The sequence below is a fragment of the Rhyacophila brunnea genome, unplaced genomic scaffold (genome assembly GCF_057557595.1).
Source record: "Rhyacophila brunnea isolate RB1 unplaced genomic scaffold, BYU_Rbru_1.0 scaffold_14, whole genome shotgun sequence".
Lineage (NCBI taxonomy): Eukaryota > Metazoa > Arthropoda > Insecta > Trichoptera > Rhyacophilidae > Rhyacophila > Rhyacophila brunnea.
Window position 1 is genome coordinate 6966061 of NW_028232796.1, and position 19240 is coordinate 6985300.

A 19240-nucleotide genomic window follows, 5' to 3' on the forward strand; every position below is an offset into this window, starting at 1 on the left:
GCACTCTTAGAGGAAGGGGGATCACAGGAACACCATGAAAGAGACAAGACGCATTAAAACACAGATGAATAATAATGTCAAGTAGACACGTACCTAACATATGTTTATTGTGCCATTAATTATTATCAGTATACTCATGGTGGTAAATATTTTAATTATTTCATGGCTAGACATTTTTTGTGCAATCAAAACTGCGCATGTCCACTATTTACCGTTTCGAGATAAATGTACTATCTGTAATTCGATTTGCCCGCAATGATAGTATTTATTTATATATATTTTTTAAATATAAATGATCTAGACATTATAAACTTTATTCCATTTTTAAATACATACCTACTTACAGCGGCTATACGCTTACGTCATTGGCTGAAACGGATAGGTCCCATTGTGAATGTCACTAAAGTTGAACATGTCCCGATTTGAAAGTCACTCCATTTTTTGAAACTTCGTTCCAATATGGAATTGGCTACTATTGAAAGTCAACCAGATATGTGAGTCGTTATAGAATGATATCCCAACAATAACTTATTTTATGTATATATGGAACGTGTCCAATTTGATTTTAACTAAAATAAATTCTCGGCCGTGGTAAATAATTTGGTCAAATGCTGAAAATGAAGTTAGCGCGAAAAATATAAACTAAACACACAATCAATGGACTTTGGGGTTCCGAAAAACAAGTATGGGCTATTATGGTAAAAAGAGAAATCACGTCGAGGCTTCAGACTTTATATATGTTTTATACTCTAGAAAACATTTTTGTTTACATTGTAATTAGATAACATATCTACTGATATACAAAATAAATGAGAGCACTTAACAGGAATTTCTCAATTAATATATTTTGGATTCAAAACCCATGGTGGTTAATGTGTATTTTGGGTACAAATTAAAAAAAAAACAAATAGTCGAGGAATCTGACAAGAGTCTAAACCCGGTATAGTAGATTCTGCTGATATTTGACTTGAAGAATTTATTGATTACACCTGGCGGTAAAATGCCGAGATGTTTGAAGAAATGAGGTTATCTACATTATAAATTGTACGTAAGCAGGTGTACGTAAACATTATGGCCGTGAGCATTTATTCGAATAACAGATGGCAAAATAACATTGACCGGATGAAATGATAATCGACAGAAATAATGCGAACTGAAATACGTAACGGGTAAGAAGAAGCAGGCAAACGATCTCGAGTAAGGAAGAATATGGGATAAAAATTAAGAATACGTCAGACGTAGAATATGTACTGATAACTGTTCTCGGTTTATGCATTGACGCTCATTTAATATTGATGTATTACACACACTATTGCACGTCTATATATTGCGTGGTGGTGACACTCATATATTCAAAACCCTGCGTCAATTATTACTGTACTTATTGGTTTTATAGCCTATCGGAATTCTATTTATTATCTGTTCTGTGGACACGTTCTTCGTCCAATTGCCATTTATTTGACAACAAAGTATCTAAATCTACAAATAACTATAGTTAGATATTTTGCTGAATTAGGTACCTATATACTTCATACTATTCATCATTATGTAGATCATACAATGTTTATGAAACACTACAACATTGTTATTATTATTTATTTCAAAATAATTATTTTAAAAAAAATCTGCTTACTCAGCGCCCACCTATCGTTAACCGTCCATGTCGACTTAAAAAAGCGAGCGTTGCACAAATGCAAATGTGGAAGGAAGAGAAGACATGACATGACATTGAATCATCATCTGAGATCGACTAGCCGACTATCCAAACTGACTATCCAGTGTCCATTCAACCAACCGGGACAGTGACCAATAATTGGCTACAATGGCGCCGGCTTAGTGTGTCGGATGCAGGGCTGCCACTACATTATATTAAATAGTTTATTGAAAAAGATTTTATAAAGTGTCAGGCTTAATACTTTAGTGAGTCATTATAAACCAATGACATTATTAATGAACGACGCACTCAATACAGTAGCTAGCAAGTAAATTCGCGCATTCGCATGTATAGGTAGACGTCACGCAATTTCCATTATGCGATATCACGCATCGGGAATTTATAGCAATATGACCTTTATTGTAATGGCGTTAGAGCAGTGTTTCTAATGTCAAAGTTCATTTGAGCGAACCCGTTCGAACCGAACCATTCGGCAGACCCAACAAAAAGCATCAGGAATTTATAGCAATATCACCTTTATTGTAAAGGCGTTAGAACAGATTATGCCATTCGGCAGACCAGACAATAAAGTGAGTGTAATTTTCTTTTCCAGATGATTTGTCCATATTAATGTCATTGTTATAAGCAGACAGAAATTGAGATCCATTAAAAATTTGTAGTACCTATGTACTTGCATGGTCATATTTTTGAGTAAATTTGGGGGATAATTCCCATGATTTAATTAAATGGTATTTCTATGGCTGATTCCTTAAAAATGGGGCAAATAAGCCTGGTATGTACCGTGTTTATGCTAGGTATATTTTGCGTTAGGGTATTTTCACTAAATTGTTTTTGGTATCGAGTCAAAGACTTTGAATTTTATGAAGGGCAAAGACAACGAATATATGGATACAATTATATATTATGAAAGAAATAAATTTAAGAGTTTTATAAAAATATAATTACAGAGAATTCTGTAGTTCTTTGACCACGTAACTAAAAGAGAAGGGGGCTAATCGTTAGATCATATAGCCAACCAAGTAAAAAAGGCTAAGGTCTTCATAAGGAAACATAACTAAGATATTTTAAAAGAGCCACAATCTTCGAATCCTTCCAAAGAAGTGTAAAGACATTATAGACGTAATAATGATTCACAATGCTGGCGTGCCATTTATTGCGTATGTAGATACTAATACTAAACAAATACTATAATAGACTGCGGTAAGTATTAGGTGAAGCATGGCCGTTTTGAAAACTAAAATCCTCCCTAGCCCCTTTCTCTTCATTCCCCTCGCTACGCAATCGTTTGACGTTCGTTATTTAATATTTTGTGCAAGCTGCAAGTTCATGTGAAGTATTTAAATGCATTAATAATGCAAAAAGTATCAAAAAGTGGTAGCAAGAGGATTATAAGTCGTACCTACTGCAAAGAAGAAAAAAAAAACAAAATGAGCTCATTGGGCTTATACATTTATAAGGTCGATGATAGAGTTGCTGCATTGACAGGTACCTACATATTCTTTGACATTTCAATGTTACCATGTAACTAAAAATATCCCTACAGATTGGAAAAATATTGTCGCCTAGTCTTTCGTTGTAGGTAGATAGCACATTCTGAGGCGGCCATGACACTTGAAGTTATAATTTCGCAGTCTAGTATTGTTGTGATTATAGAAGCGCTATTAATAACTCTATCTATTACCAACCTTCATATTTTCAGCAATACGTTTGGCAAATGAAAGGATAATATTAATATCATGTAAGCTTTCATATTATTATCATTGCTTTTCTTCAACTTGTAACAAATGTTTCCTCGTAAATAAATTACTCAGTGAATTAACTATGTATTAAAATTAGTCATAACTACCTTCTCGATTTGCAATAAAATAGATGTAACTGGATACGAGATCCACAGCATTATCAAATAATGTTCTGTTTATTTTGTAAAATACAAAACTCCCGCCAAAGAATAAACTACAGTGCAACTTTTATATCGAGTTTTCTATGTCGTTTTACTACTGTTTTTTTAACGTATACGAGTTTTATTTACACTAAAATACTTAAACCTTTGCGGAAGCTGACGACAAACATTATTACATTAGAGAAATTGCACTTAATTCTTTTCAGTAGTACCAGAGATAGAAATTATCTGCTATAAGAAGCCAACACGTAAAAACTATGTGACCTAAGTGCAAGAACGTAGTGGTCGCGCGGGGACGGCGCGGCGGCGTCTTGCGAAACTCAAACGTATAACCGTGTGTAAAATGTTCGTATACAGTGTGTTTTTTGGGGCATAATACACACGGTTATACGTTTGAGTTTCGCAAGACGCCGCCGCGCCGCGCCCGCCAAATGACTACGGACGAGCACTACAGTGTTACCGCATGCAGCGATGTGACTTAGGAGTTTTTCTATATGAATGCATTTTTAATTCAACGGTAAGTTGATTAGGAAAAAAATATAATTCTATAAATTAATTAAGTACAATTTAGTTTAGCGCGTATTGGTAACCCTGCCATGGTTCCACTTTCGGGCGAACAAGGATTGAATACAAAATATAGGTAAGTTTCGTTGACCCAGTCAGATCAAATGACTGACTGTGACTGTCTTCAGTTTGACTGACTGGAGTTGGCACACGAGGGCTTTTGATAGATGGGCTTGCATCAATCTTGCAGGGCGATTGAGCGGTGGATCGGGACCGGTGACAGGTCGCGGCCTGAGGGCATGTGCGCTGTTTTAATGGGATGCACACATAACTAATGTACATAATATGTGTAGCTCTCTCTTTAATAGCGGGTATGAGTAGGATTGCTATACGAAAGAAACAGCCGGAATATAGGGAATATTCAAACATATTTAAGGAAACCTTCTTATATTATAAAGATGAAGTGTAACTAAATGACAGCGAAGGTGAAAAGGTTTTATTGCGTGTAAAGTGGGCGATACCGCCTCCAAGAGGGCGCAAAAGTGAACCAGAGGGGCGGCAGTAGTGTCGGGAGGTATTGAATATAAAAAAAGCAGAAGATTTTTTTTTTAAAAACTGTTCGTACATCGTTCGTACCAGTGTGTGCTTCCCTTGCGTGTGAAACATGAACCCTAAGTAAAAGAGATATCTAGAAACTTAGAGTAGCACAACGTGGTATGGAGAGGTGCATGCTGGGCATAACGCGAAAGGACAAAAAGAGGAATGAGTGGATAAGAAGACAGACAAGGGTTTGCGATGTAATAGAGTTCGCAAAAAACCTCAAATGGGAATGGGCTGGACACAGCTCGAAGAAGGGACAATCGATGGACAAATTTAGTCATCCAGTGGAATCCAAGAGGTACAAAACGTCTGCAAGGTAGACTTAGAGGTCGCCGGATCGTCGAAATGATAAAGTTTTGCTGAAGTACGTGGCAACGCAACGCACATGACCGAGAGAGGTGGAGTCAGCTTGGAGAGGTCTTCGTACAGCAGTGGATTGATTCAGGCTGATGATGATGATAATGATGACATGATGATTATGTTTTCCAAATAAATACAAAATACAAGACAAGTAAGTAGTCTTAAGGAATGTCAATACAGTTTATTTTATTAAATAATTTTATAATTTTAGCTTCAAGGCATCAATCAGATTTACAATATTTATACATTTTTTAGAAATATGGATACATAAAATAACGCAAATTTGTCACTGCACCTTTGTTTGTTCGCTTAAAATGATAGATTTCCAGGAGGCGTTGAGTACCTACATATTAATTTTTCGAAAAGGAAGTGAACCAATTAAAACTGGCAATATATGGTAGGTATATAGAAAAGTACTAACTGAGGCGCGACTGTTATAAAAAATATTCTATCAAAGTTGTTCTGTTCACGCACGACCGATGCTAACCCTAGATACGAGACCAACATGTTTATCTAATTGTCAGTTTAAAATATTGCTGAGGTGTATTTATGGTGCAGGTAAGTTACTTGTGTTACACATGTAGTTAATGGATTATAAACAGCTTGTACAGGTTGATTACTTTGCCACTTAAAGCTGCCTCTTGGTGACAATAAATAAGTCATCATTGGCTCTATGATCTGGCGTAGAGCTTGGCCACCTACTTATTGTTGGTAACCAATTACTCTAGGAATAAACACGTGGTTTTCACCCAAAAACCCGTTTTTAGAACGACATGTGTATTTTTCATACGCTGAAACTGGATTCTAATTTAGGATCCACGGCTCCAGGAGTTGTCATTCTGCTGTGGGTTCCAGAGATTTCGCATCGAGTAGATTATTGCTCCAACCATTCCCATTCCCAGTGATGAGCAGTAAATATGTTGGTTATTGTATTTTTTTCCAAATAAGTATGTATCTATGTTACTGAGGTTATCCAAAATTATGTATTTTCAGTACACGATGTTGCATTAAATCTTGTTTACTATTCACAAAATGATACAATAAATTATATTAAATTCTGCATGTTCGCTTATTGATCGATAGCTATTTCGGTTGTCATACAATTATCAAGACTTAATAAATCCACTCGGTTTGTCTCTACCAGTACCAGGAAACACAAAAATAAAGGAAGTGGGCTGCCTTCTGGGCAAAGCTGTAAGAAGATATAATTCTCGTGGTGTGAGAAAGACGGAATAAACTTAAATATGTGTCAAATCATACGTTATTTTCAATAGTAACACATGTATCACAATGTGCATTAAAGTTTGTCACGTAAACAAAACGTGAACTCAAAATTGGTAATATTTGAAGACACTCAGCGGGTCATTGTCATTAAGAAATAAACAGAAAATGGCTTCAAAGTCTTGGTTCATGGCGACTGGCTTTCATAGTATATTATATTCTGAGATCTCTTCTTACATATTTAACTTAACCCACATTATATTGCCGGGTCTATTCCCTGTTATATTCCATTAGGACCATTAGATACTTATTCAGATACCTACCATGTACATAATATTTAGTATTTTGAAATCAGATTAACTTACTTCCACAACTGTTTAAATATATAGTTTTACAATCTCTCAAGTATAAACAATTAAAAACTATTTTAGGTACAAGCATAATATTATCAATTTTATTAGGTAGTAATTGTTAAAAATAATTTTATATTGCTTGGACAAACACTGGTAACACTGGGTTGTGTTCATTCTAATTTATTATCCATGTATTCTTAAACGTTTTAGATGTACGTATACCTATTACCTACCTAAAATATGAATACCATCAACGAGTCTATAAACCCAAATAACTCCTTGTCCTTATCAATCTATCGACAAAACATAAAAGCTAGGGTCATCAATCAAGTGAAACTTTCACCGTCCTGGCGTATTAAAATAATGCAACGCTCAACGAAATAATATATGCGTGAACAAATTTCGCCATGTTTGCTCCATTGTAGAGAGAAAATTCCATCACGGACATGCAAATTTTGTATTCGTAGAATTAATTCGTTTAATAGGATCAGTGGTTTTATTTCCTATCACGTCGTATCATCAATTACTATTGCAATAGAAGCATTGCCAAGAATATTCAATCGAGTATTTTTACTACTAAATTCATAATGGTCTTCCCCTTAGCGCCCACTGTGGGGTAGAGGTCAGCACAGTCGGCTCCTGTGGGTCTATTCTATACTTATCGAACACTAAATTGATAAATAGTATCAAACTTAGGGTAGGTTTGTATCAAAATATTAGCACTTATTGTAACAATTACACGAAGCCGGTTTTTATTGTTGCAATAAGTGCGATATTTTAACAGCAGCAAGATAGGTGCTGTTAAAATATAGCACTTATTGCAACAATAAAAACCGGCTTCGTGTAATTGTTACAATAAGTGCTAATATTTTGATACAAACCTACCCTAAGTTTGATAATATTTTTCACTTTATCACTTTAGCGGTCGATAAGCATAGAATAGACCCATTGGTGCATCGGCTATGTCCAATGATTGAGTCAAATCCTCAAGTTATAATTATTTATTTTATGTACCTACATCATCTGGGAATATCATAAAATGTGTATGTACATGGAAGAGCTACTCAAATAGATTCGATCAGACCGTCCGAAATGGTCGCCACAAAGACCAATTTTGTTGCGTTTAGAAAATTTGTCTGTAACTTCGGTCATTTCAACATTCTGTCAACGTAAAGATCTCTTAACTTAAAACTTTCGGCAGTTCTGTATTAGTTTTTTCTTAAAAAATACCTTTATGTGCTCATCCTTCCCATTTTAATTTAAAGTCATATATTTAAGTCAGAGCACACTTAAGTGCGTGTCTACCTAAGACTTGGGTAACTGCTCCTGAGACATTCCCAGTCATAAAAAAATCTGATGCTTTATATTCAAACGTAGGGTCCCGTGTTCTCAGCCTTCTCATTTTAATTTAAAGTCATATCTTTCAGTTATAGCACGCTTGAGTGCGTGTCTATCTAAGTCTTGGGTAACTGTTCCTGAGACATTCCCAGTCATAAAAAATGCTGATGCTTTACATTCAAACGTATATAAAGACCGGGTGTAGTGCGGGACGAATATGGTTCAGTGGGCCATTAATTAATTCCAATATTTATTTTATTGGTTCAATATTAAATATACAGTGTCGGATTTAAAGATTTGGAGACTCGAGGCAATGACTGAATTTGAGGGTAGTAAAATAATTCCACACGGTGGCCGCGGCCTATAGCGTCGTGGGACCCAGGTTCGAATTCTGGGTCTAACAAATCACGTCATATTGTTTTTCAATTTGTATGAGTCAGAGTATGGACTTGTATTTTCCATTTTTGGAATGGATGGAAAATGGGTAATATTAAATTGTATTTAAGTAGGTACTCAATTGTAAATACTCAATTTGTGAGAAATACGCCTCTTTTTATGATTTTGGTATAACTTAATAATCTACATACCTACATCACTGATTTTAACAATTATTTTGAGGCTCCCTTTTAAGTCTTTATAACGAATCATTCATGTGCGTCAGGCGCTGTGAATTTTATAGGTACATAATTTAAGTATGTTAGATTCTTATTAATAAAATAAATGTTTTTGAACAATCTCAGAAAATAAATATAGATGTATATATACTATATATATATACTATGCATACCTATATAATAGTATGTATACTATTAACCTCACAGCTGTCACTGTAGTCCGTATGGTATATTTTAATGTATGTCGGTTGCAACAAAATTTTGTGGATCGTGTTGCATTCAGAATTATATTAAATACAATAAAAAATAGACAACATTTTCGTTCATGTGGGTTAGGACACACCTCTTTTCCTAAATATAATCAGTAGTTTGAGATGTCTTTCTAATGATCAATTAAATGACGCCTAATACCGTACATTATATGTCGATAAGAATGTATGTTCTCACCTGCGAATACGGCAGTAATTTGCAGGTAGCTGCTCCAAGGTTCCACGACGATGCTGACCTAGCGGCAATGATGGCGGGGATTCCCAAAGCAAACACTACATCCGCACACGCCAAGTTGATTATGAAACTGTTTGTCACTGTTTGAATTTCTTTCCTCCTGAAAAATAAACATTACAATGGTAAATTTCAGGTAAAACATATTGGCGTCTATGATCAGATTATTAATGGTGATTAACGGCCAATGGATTCAAACAAAAGCATGTCAATTTTATCCAGCCGCAGAATTCTACTCGGCGGAATGGATTCAGACGCGGGTTGGGAGGTACTTCCTGTACATCAACATTCTGTGGAATCCCTATCAGACGTTGGCCACCATCAGGGTGATTTTAACTACCTGACTGCTGCCCGGATCAGTTCGATGAAGCTGCACTCGAATTAATCACTGAGAGTCTACTACTGCTACGAACCTATCTGCACCGTTAATGAATTATTCCATCGTAGATTTTTTTTTCAATTGTATACCTCATAAATAATACCATATTTTTTATCGATACGTATTTCAGTTGTAACACCATTATCAAGACTGTGAATAAAATTTTGTCCTTGTTTCTATATTATTTTACTTCTAAATAGTGACAAGATCTACCTTCTTATTTACTCTATAAATAAAATGGAAGACACGTATGTTTCTGTAAGTAAAATATTTAAGCATTTAGATACACGCCCATTTTAGAACCGAAATAGTTATCAACTCAAAATAAAACCGAAATTGTGGAATTTAATAGAATCATAGTATAATTACTATTGTAGATCAGTGACCTTTTTTTTAATCCTGGATAGTGGAAATTGATTTTAAATTTAAACTATGTAGGTATAAGGTATATGCGAGTCGTGGCACTTAACGAAAACTCAGAGCAACTAAATACATAACTTCGAGATTAGATGTTTGCGACGAATACTGTATGTGCGGTGGTATAACCTTAGGATGGCCCCCACAAGGGGGGGGGGGGGGCTGACAGGGCTCTAGCCTGGGGCCCGGCGTAGTTGGTCAACCAGATAAGTGAGATAAACATACATCACAAATTGACCTTAATAGAAAAAAGTCCGCTAATTTACTTGAAATTTTAATGTTGATTATGGTTTTAAAACATGTAGGTAATTATGCGATGTAATTTGTGATGTGTGTCAATACTCGATAATTCAAAAATTCAAGTGGATGTATTAAAGTAATTACAAGATAAAAAGAACTTTTTATATAGGTACTTACAACGTTTTTAAATTTTCTGTTGAAGCATATTATAAACTTGACTTGACTAGCTTAAACGATCAAAAAAATTTGTACTTGATAGAAATAATACTGAAATGTCATATTGATTTCCATAGTAACGCACGAACTAAATTAATATCAATAATTTAGTTTCTAGAACCCACTTAGCAACTAATAATAGTTTTACTTTTTGCGGATTTCTTCCGAAATAACTTTTCATACAAAACAGAATTAACTGAAAATGAAATCAATTCTACTTAAAGATAGCTAAAAGTATTAAAAAATGCATTGGCATCGTGTTCTGATATATTCTAAAAGTTTCAAATGTCTAGATAGTCGGGAAGTTAGTTAAAAATCGATTGCAAGATTTGTACCGGACAAATAAGAATACGAGCTAACAAAATCGTTGTAAAATACTATAAATCGCTAAAAACTATACTAAATACTCTTAATTTTACCTAGAACACCATTTGGTGTTCGTTACGTTACTGTATATAGCGCTATACTGCCTTTAATCTTAGTAATAGGTAGGGGGTTACCAAAGATACTGGCCTGAGGACCCTCTTCAGGGTGTGTTTGCCATGATCTTAGTAACGAGAGATGAGAGAGAGGACCATGCCTATCATCACATTGAGAGTGAAGAAGCGACGTTGGACATGGCTCAGCCGCGTGTTACGCATGCCTCAAGAAAATTTCAACTAAACCTGTCTGTTATTTAAGCTCACAATTTTGGCGTCCTAGATGGTCACTAAATACCAACCACAGAATGTATAAGGCGGAGCTACGGGATGCCGGAATGAACTGGGAATATTCAAGACTGGCAAGCGACTGGGATTCTCAGACGTGTGGTGTGACATCCATGCAACGTGGCGGATATTGAATGGAAAAGCATAGTATTATATAAGTAGATACTTAGGTACATACCTAATTACATAATTATACAAAATAAAATGTACGAATTTAAACAATATTTGTTAGGTAGGTACTTATTCATCACAGTTCCTACCTAAGAGTGACCATACTGCCTCTGCGAGCGAATTTAAAAATTGCAATTTAATAAATTTTATTGATAATTTTTGTTTTAAATAATCAACACGTAGGTAGGTAGGTACGATGGCCGAGCGGCTTACGCATCGGGTTATAATGTCATGATTCCCAGATTCAAATCCTGGGTCTGACAAATACACATATTGTTTTCCAATTTTTGTTTAGTCAGAGAATAGACCTAATAGGTTGAGCAAGTGAGCAAGGACCATTTTTCGTCAAATACAAATCTCCACCCTGTGGAGGCCCATATGATCCTATTATGATCGGACATGGTCAAAAGAAAAAAAATAAAGGTAGATACTATCTAAACAAACATACTATTAGGATATAAAAAAAGGTACATTAAATGTACCTAACTACGATTTTTTGGAAGTATGATTTTTATTACTAAGTTAATAAGTTTATAAAAAAATTGTTAAGTTCTTTAGAAGATGACATACTAAATCATTTTATAAAAAAATGTGTAACTTTTTATGTCGTGTTTTATTTATGTCGAATCGAGCTTTGGTGCGGTCATATAACAAAAGCTCAAATTTTTATAAATATACCCCAAAGATTTCAAATTTAACATTTTCAAGAAAAATGGGTTATATTGGAAAAATTATAAAAAATACATTTTAGTTAAAAATAATACGATGTACTTAATAATAAAAATCTGACTTACAAAATGTGCACATTTTCTGTTCTTTTTTAAATCTAAATTCTAACGTTATTTTTAAATTAAAAATAACATCGTTTCACTGTTAAAACGAGAATTACCAAGGAAATATATCAAATTGCAGTTTTCAAATTCGTTTGCAGATGTATTACAGTCACCCTTAATAGTATTAAGTACTTTGTTTTTTAATGATAATTTGTCTTCTTCTCAAAATCGTATATTATTTTGCAAGCGATATTCATTTCGCACAAAAACATGACATGCCGCTATTATTCGCGTTCGCGGAAGAAAATGATTTGTCATCTGGTGGACACTTGATTAACAATAATTTTAAATTTGATCCAAAAAAAAATGAGGCCGACCACTTTTACTTCACGTTTGTTTACGTGATTCATTTCATTCGGGATATAAATTTATTATTTAAGTACATACTGTAAGTCTTTATTTAATTTGAGTTGAGCATCACTGTTTTTAGTCGTAATTTTACCATACAAACTTGAGTCACTTTTTCACAAATTTATTTTAAAAAAACGATACAAATTGTTTTTAATAAAAAAAAACATTACTAATCGTATAAAATGATTCAAGTGCTTTTTTCCTAATAAACACCATAGGCGGAGACAAAAAGAATGGCAGGAAGGGTGAACTAACTAGGTAGGTACTAGAGATGGGAAAACTGGTCGATTTTGAAGACTAAGTATACTTACTACCAGTATAAAAAAAATACTTAGTATATAAACATGTTCCTAGTATTTGGAATACTATATAGATCGTTTGGCGTGCGTATGCGACAAAAGTTTCATACTCAACTGAAACTAAAACCAACTCCGTATTATTAGTATTTTAAAATACGTATCGGCTCAGGGAACTCAGACTGTGTATCGGCTTCAATATAATCGCTAAAAATACGCTGAGCTCCGTTTGTCGAAAAGTCCCATTTATTGTAAAAATTTAAATTTATGAGTTGTTTTTCAGTTAGGTTATTATTGTTAACAGAAATGAATAACAGTGATTTTTTTAAAATTTTAAACATGTTTTTAGCGTTATATAACAAGATTAAGCCTGTGCGTCATCTCACCACTGTGCTGCGACACAAAATTTATGACCTATTATTATTTAGACATTCGAACGCAATAGACTAATAAATTAAAATATACCTATATTCAAGTGCTATTTCGTTCGTGCGCATTTTATGTCAATAGTGTTGAATGTCTACCATGTCTACCACGCGATGATATTATCACAAGTTTTTTGGAATAAGTTTATTGGGAAACAAATACTTAGTACGGGTAGTTTCATCCGAAATTTGAGTACACAAACTGGTGACAGTATTTCCAACTCACCTCTAATAGATACTGACATTAGATATATATTTTAATATTGGTTCGTAAAAATCTTTAGGCCTATTCTGGCAAGTGTATCTACTGTAAAATTGGAATTTAGTATCATCACTCACGTAGCATTGCTAATACAAATGAATAATTATTGACATTATTGTAAAAAAAAAATACGCTTTAAAAGTAAATAGCCTCCTGACATATTTGATCCCCCCCTGCCTTTCTCAGAAAATTAAAAATAATATCGTTTATCTTGCTATTTGATGGAATCATTTGCGAAATCAGGGCATTCAGGTTTTTTGATAAAAATCGATAGTGTTAGCGCCACAGGTGAAAACAAATATAAATATACTGTTATCTATCTATTTTACAACGTTTTTCTTAGGTCGTATTCTTATTTGTACGGTACTAATCTTGCAATCGATTTTTAACTAACTAGCTAGACATTTTAAACTTTTAGAATATATCAGAACACGATGCCAATGCATTTTTTTAACACTTTTAGCCATCTTTCAGTAGAATTGAATTCATTTTTAGTTAATCCTGTTTTGTATGAAAAGTTATTTCGATACCATTATTGTTTGCTAGGGGGTCCTATCAACTAAATTATTAATAATATATACGTGCGTCACTATGGAAATCAATATGGAATGACATTTCATTATTCAGTATTTCTCTCATTTACAGTTTTTTTTATCGTTTAAGCTAGTCAAGTCAAGTTTATATGATTTACCAGAAAATTTAAAAATACCTATAAAAAGTTCTTTTTATCTTGTAATTTTTAGTACCTAGATTTAAAAAAAAACGGGAGGTGGCATGTGCCTCAATGACCATGTGTATTTATAGATAAAGCTGCTTTTTGGATACAATTGAAATACTTAATTAATTTGAAAGTTTTCTATTTAATACATAATATGCAACAAACCATCGGGTAAATATATAAAAAGCGTACAATGAAAAAAAATATACAATTATGAATCTAACCAATTGTCGATTATAAATAAGCAGCATTTATTATAAATTTTGTTTACTGGTAGAGTGGACGCCACATAACCTTGCCATTTGGAATATATTTTTTTGAATTAAAACGTTAGTAAACCAATCAAGTGCCTGGCTTTTACTAATACAATTATACGGTTGCTTATACACACAAATCTTTGTCTGTGTACTGTGTACAATGGAAAGGTTATCTGGAGGATAGTCTACTTAGTGGAAAAACAATAAGATATTGAAAGAAATCACAAACACGTAGTTTAAAGTAGGAAGGCTAATTTGTAGTTAAATTTAAAAAATATCATGTCGCTTGATCTTCCAATGCATAACGCGATCCAATTAATGTTGTTACATACCTTAAAATAGCAGCTATATGCGCAATGTTGGCCACCAACGAGCATACCAAAATAATCACTAAAAGAATAACTTCGAAGACTATCGGACATGTCTCCCTGTCACCAAGAGTCGTGTAGTATGTGAAGTAATATCTTTCACCCCACCCGCTCAAATCCTTTGAGCTGAACCCATACGAAGACATCCAACGTGGAGTCATCGTTCACTATCAGTATCACAAAAGTTAAAAGAACTGTGGAATTGAATCTAAGATTTAACCACTTTCACCTAACACTGTTTATCATTGACACTAACTAGGTACAACAGTATTGAATCAGTTAAACTCTAGTTTATTCAATATAAAGAAAATTATCTGGTAACCTCACATGGGTATACATTTTTTAATAATTATTATTTTGCGATCAAATATTTTGTTTCATAATATTATATTAAATTCACTTTTTAACACAGTTTCACAAAAAATATTACCTACTTAATATTTTTTAAGTACTGGTAATACTAAGTAGCTATTTGTATCGTATTGTTTGTTCAATAATTTTAATCGATTTTATTATGACAAATCAGTTTAAAAACAACGTTTAAACTCATCGATATTTAAAAACATACTAAACTAAGTTCAGTTGAGTCAGATTTTCAAAGCCATACCACATCAACTCACGATAAATGACTAATATGGCTTAATACGTAAAGTGTGTGTTTTTTATTGTTATTTATTCGCATACAGGAAAATAAAGTTATGGCTGTGAAGTTCTGTTTGTTTGGACTTACTCTTCTATCGGCTGCTTGTTGCGGTTTTTTCTGATAACAAAAACATCAAATGCTTTGTTTAACAAATATTTATGATAAAGCATTATTTTATTTATTCGTAATGCTTAATTAATCAAGCACAAACATGAGCGTTAAATAGCTACACAAATATGTATCAAATAACCTATACTTTATTTTTACATAATAATAAACGATAATTTTCGTATTTCTTAAAAACTTATTATGATGTAAATTAAAGAGCAAAATTTATTGTATTCAATTTAATGTTATAAAATGTTTAAAAGTATCTTCCATTCGAATACAATATAATGCGTCACGAGTATTATGACGTCAGAAAAATTCTTAGAATTCCTTACAACACAGATGATTTTTTATTATTGTTTACATATAAATAATCGAATGATGTGTTTGTTATTATAAGTTATAATGATATGTATTGAATCGAATACATTGTATTCGATGAAATCATTAGATTTAATGATCGCGATGAACTAATTGATTATGTTAAGAGGAAATTTAAATCAAACAAAAACTTGCTGCATTGCATAACAAACATTTTATAAATACTTAACAAATATTATAATTATTTCGAAAGATAAAGGATAAGATATTTCTGTTAATAGTTAGTAAATATTTTTTCGAATATTCGTTTTTACAAAGCTGCTCATGTCAATTAAAAGTTTGCATTGTTATATCGAGAAAATTATACCAAAAATCGTCTGTTTTTTATACTTACTCTCTCTTCTTGGTCGTGCACTCATGGCTGAGGATCGTGACCACATTTAAATTTCGCCATCCTTTGAGCGACCAAGACTTTCCATCCTTCTCGATCTTCCGCTTCTCTCAGGGCAGAATGGATGGTGCCCCCAGTCAGCTCTTTCACTTGGTCGCTCCATCGCGCAGACGCTCTTCCTCTGCTTCGCCTTCCCTGGAGGCTACCAAAAATTACCAGTCTCTCCAGGTTGTCCGGTCCGCGCCTGACAATATGTCCAAAAAACTGCAGAATTCTTCTCAGACATATCGTCGAGAGCCGTTCCTTTATCTTCAGTTTGTGGATGATTGACTGGTTCGTCCTGTGCTCCATCCAAGAAATGCGAACTTGCCGCCCCTAAGTGACGCTCAATCTGCCTACCCCACGAGACGTCACTGCCTCCAGGCATGTATATCAGCCGCTATAGCATTTTTATTGACACTGAAGTCTGGGCCTGTCATTCGACCTCCGACCGTCTGGTCTGGTATCCAGAATGTCCTCCAGCGGTCTGAGACCGTCCATTTTTACTACGCTCTACCAAGTATAACGAATGCGGAGATATTTTCTTCATGGAAGAGGTTGTCAAGCTCCAGGTTATGTTGTAGGTATACACAATTCTTCTTCTTCTTGTGGCACTTTTCTCTTGAATACACTGAGCGCTCGGTGAGAGTTCCAACACTCTGACCCGTAGGTCAACGTTACTGACCTACTATATAATACGTAGTTAACTATTTATATGGATATTTCGGTTTTTGAATCACTTCGAAATTAGATCGATGATAGATAAATTATTGAAATTTTCGAGGACTACTTACAATTAAAAAGTCACTCCGCAAGGTCCTACCATTTTCGTCAGTAGGTAACGTTCTACTAATATCATTTTTAAATGGCTGATTGTAATTTTATTATAATAGTAAACTTACAAAAACTTCATTAAAAAACTCTATATTATACACGAAAAAGAAGCATTTCAATGGCTTTTTGTAATACCATGAAGAAGCGATATGATTGGACAGTCAATGGACTATGGATAATTTCCATGTATAGTCAGTCTTACTTGTAATCCCATGACCGACGTACTGACAAATGTACCAGTAATTTTATTGTGCATTCGTAGATCTAACTCTATAATAACACAACCTAATAATACAATTGTTGATGTGAATACTCCACCTACAAGAGACACTTAGCGAAAAAATACAATGCTTGGAATTTGAGACATTTTTTGATAATTTACATTTTAAAGTATTTTAATTAATGAATAAATCTTAAAACATTAAAACGAAAACTACGAGTATTTATTTAAAGTAAAAGATAAAATTGCAATTTAAAAAAAAGAACTCTCTATATATAGCGGTGTAACTTCGAAAAGAGATTCATAGATGACTGGACATCGCACGCACTATGTAGACGAATTAGGATTTAACTCTATGTTAACTCCGTAATTGGCATCTCTGAGAGATCTTTTCCAGATCTCTCACAGCCAGTCAGTTTAGTCTAATTAGCTCTTACCCTTTTGATCATACAGGTCCTCTATTTTGAGACTAAGCACCTTACACTATTAAGATTCATTTCTAGTGGTGAGTGTGGTATCTAGTTTCTAAATGTGATACCTACCTGAACTGAACCAATCCTTTGGCAAGTTCATCGTTCGAAGTTCCTAGATGATCTCTCGTAGATGACCTCTCGCAGACGATCTCTCGCAGCCTTTATTTTGAGACTAAGCACCTTACACTATCGATATTTTTTCTAGTGATAAGTGTGGTATCTAGTTTTCAAATGTGATACCTACCTGACCTGAACTAATCCTTTAGCAAGTTCATAAGGTTATTTGATCGAGCGAGTCATCCTATCTTGTTAAACTATCTTCGCGTATCGTTTGAAGTATTCTCTGTCATTGTTGATTAATCTCTGTGAACTCGAAATACATACAAAAACCGTAAGTGTTTCTATGTTATATAAACTATAACATACTACTGGCGAGCAACGTGGCCCCAAAGTATTGTTATAAAAAAACCTTCTATAAACGTAAATTTCGGTACTCACACGCATGATAAAGTTTGCCATTTGAGCGAAACACGTGTCATATTTCTTTTATAGATGGTGAATGCCAAATAATAAACATAATTTATAAATTATCAAATATATTTTCTTTTATGTTTTCAATATTTTCTACCCAAAATAAGCTTTTAAAATACATACTGATGAAATACTTACTGTAAGATCTATTACTTTTTGATTGCATGATTTTTTTTTGTTTTTTCAATCTCCACACACATTTTAGAAGTTTATTCAATTATTAATAGGCAAGTAAAAAAAACATGCTGTATTCGGCTGTGTCTAGAAATCTATTCGATTAGTAAAAACGAAGCGTTTAATTAGAATAAGTGATGTGGTCAATTTAAAAATGTCTGGAATTGCATTGAACTAATAAAATGTGACATTCGCTTAGCACCAGTGATATTAGCCATAAAAGATGTTGTTCTAAAATTATAACACTACGCCAGACGCGTCGGAAATCATTGTTGGTTTCTAGAATTTTGTTATTTCTTGCCTATTACATTATGAGCGAATTCTTTAAATTAGGTTTGAATTTATGATGGATGATATATTTTTTTATCACGAGAAAAAAATCAATGGATACAGTAAACATCAGATGTATCAGTGAAACAGATGTTATAAAAATGTTGTATTTTAAGAGTTTCAGGTGTATGTACGTCATATAAAATATTATATTTAATGCGCTATAATTAATTTTTTATAGCATTTCCCTTTGCCAAAACGAATGTTCTATCTCTGGTTCACAATGAGATAAATAATAAAATACTATAGGTGCTTTTAAATTATGTACAACCATTTTTATGTCCATAAAATTGTGGAGGGAAAGCAGCCATGATATTCCAGTCCAAAAAGTGACTAGCTAGTCTGTGGTGACTATAATAATAGGTATGGCCCCCACATCCTAAACGGGTCCCCAAATAAAATTCAGTGTATTTTTAGCGATTTTTTAACACAACGAATTATGGAGTTGTCGAGTATCAACACACATCAAC

General features: G+C 33.6%; 1 protein-coding gene across 1 annotated transcript in view; it reads right to left on the reverse strand.

Moving 5' to 3' along the window:
• Positions 1-15276, reverse strand: part of LOC147075566 (free fatty acid receptor 4-like) — a 50006-nt gene extending 34730 nt beyond the window's left edge. The window contains exons 1-2 of the mRNA XM_085941879.1: positions 14671-15276; positions 9013-9169 (exon numbers count right to left, since the gene is read on the reverse strand). Of these exons, the coding sequence (XP_085798005.1) occupies positions 9013-9169; positions 14671-14867 (354 nt within the window). The 5' untranslated portion in view covers positions 14868-15276. The remainder of the gene's footprint in view (positions 1-9012; positions 9170-14670) is intronic.
• Between the last annotated feature and the right edge of the window lie 3964 nt (positions 15277-19240).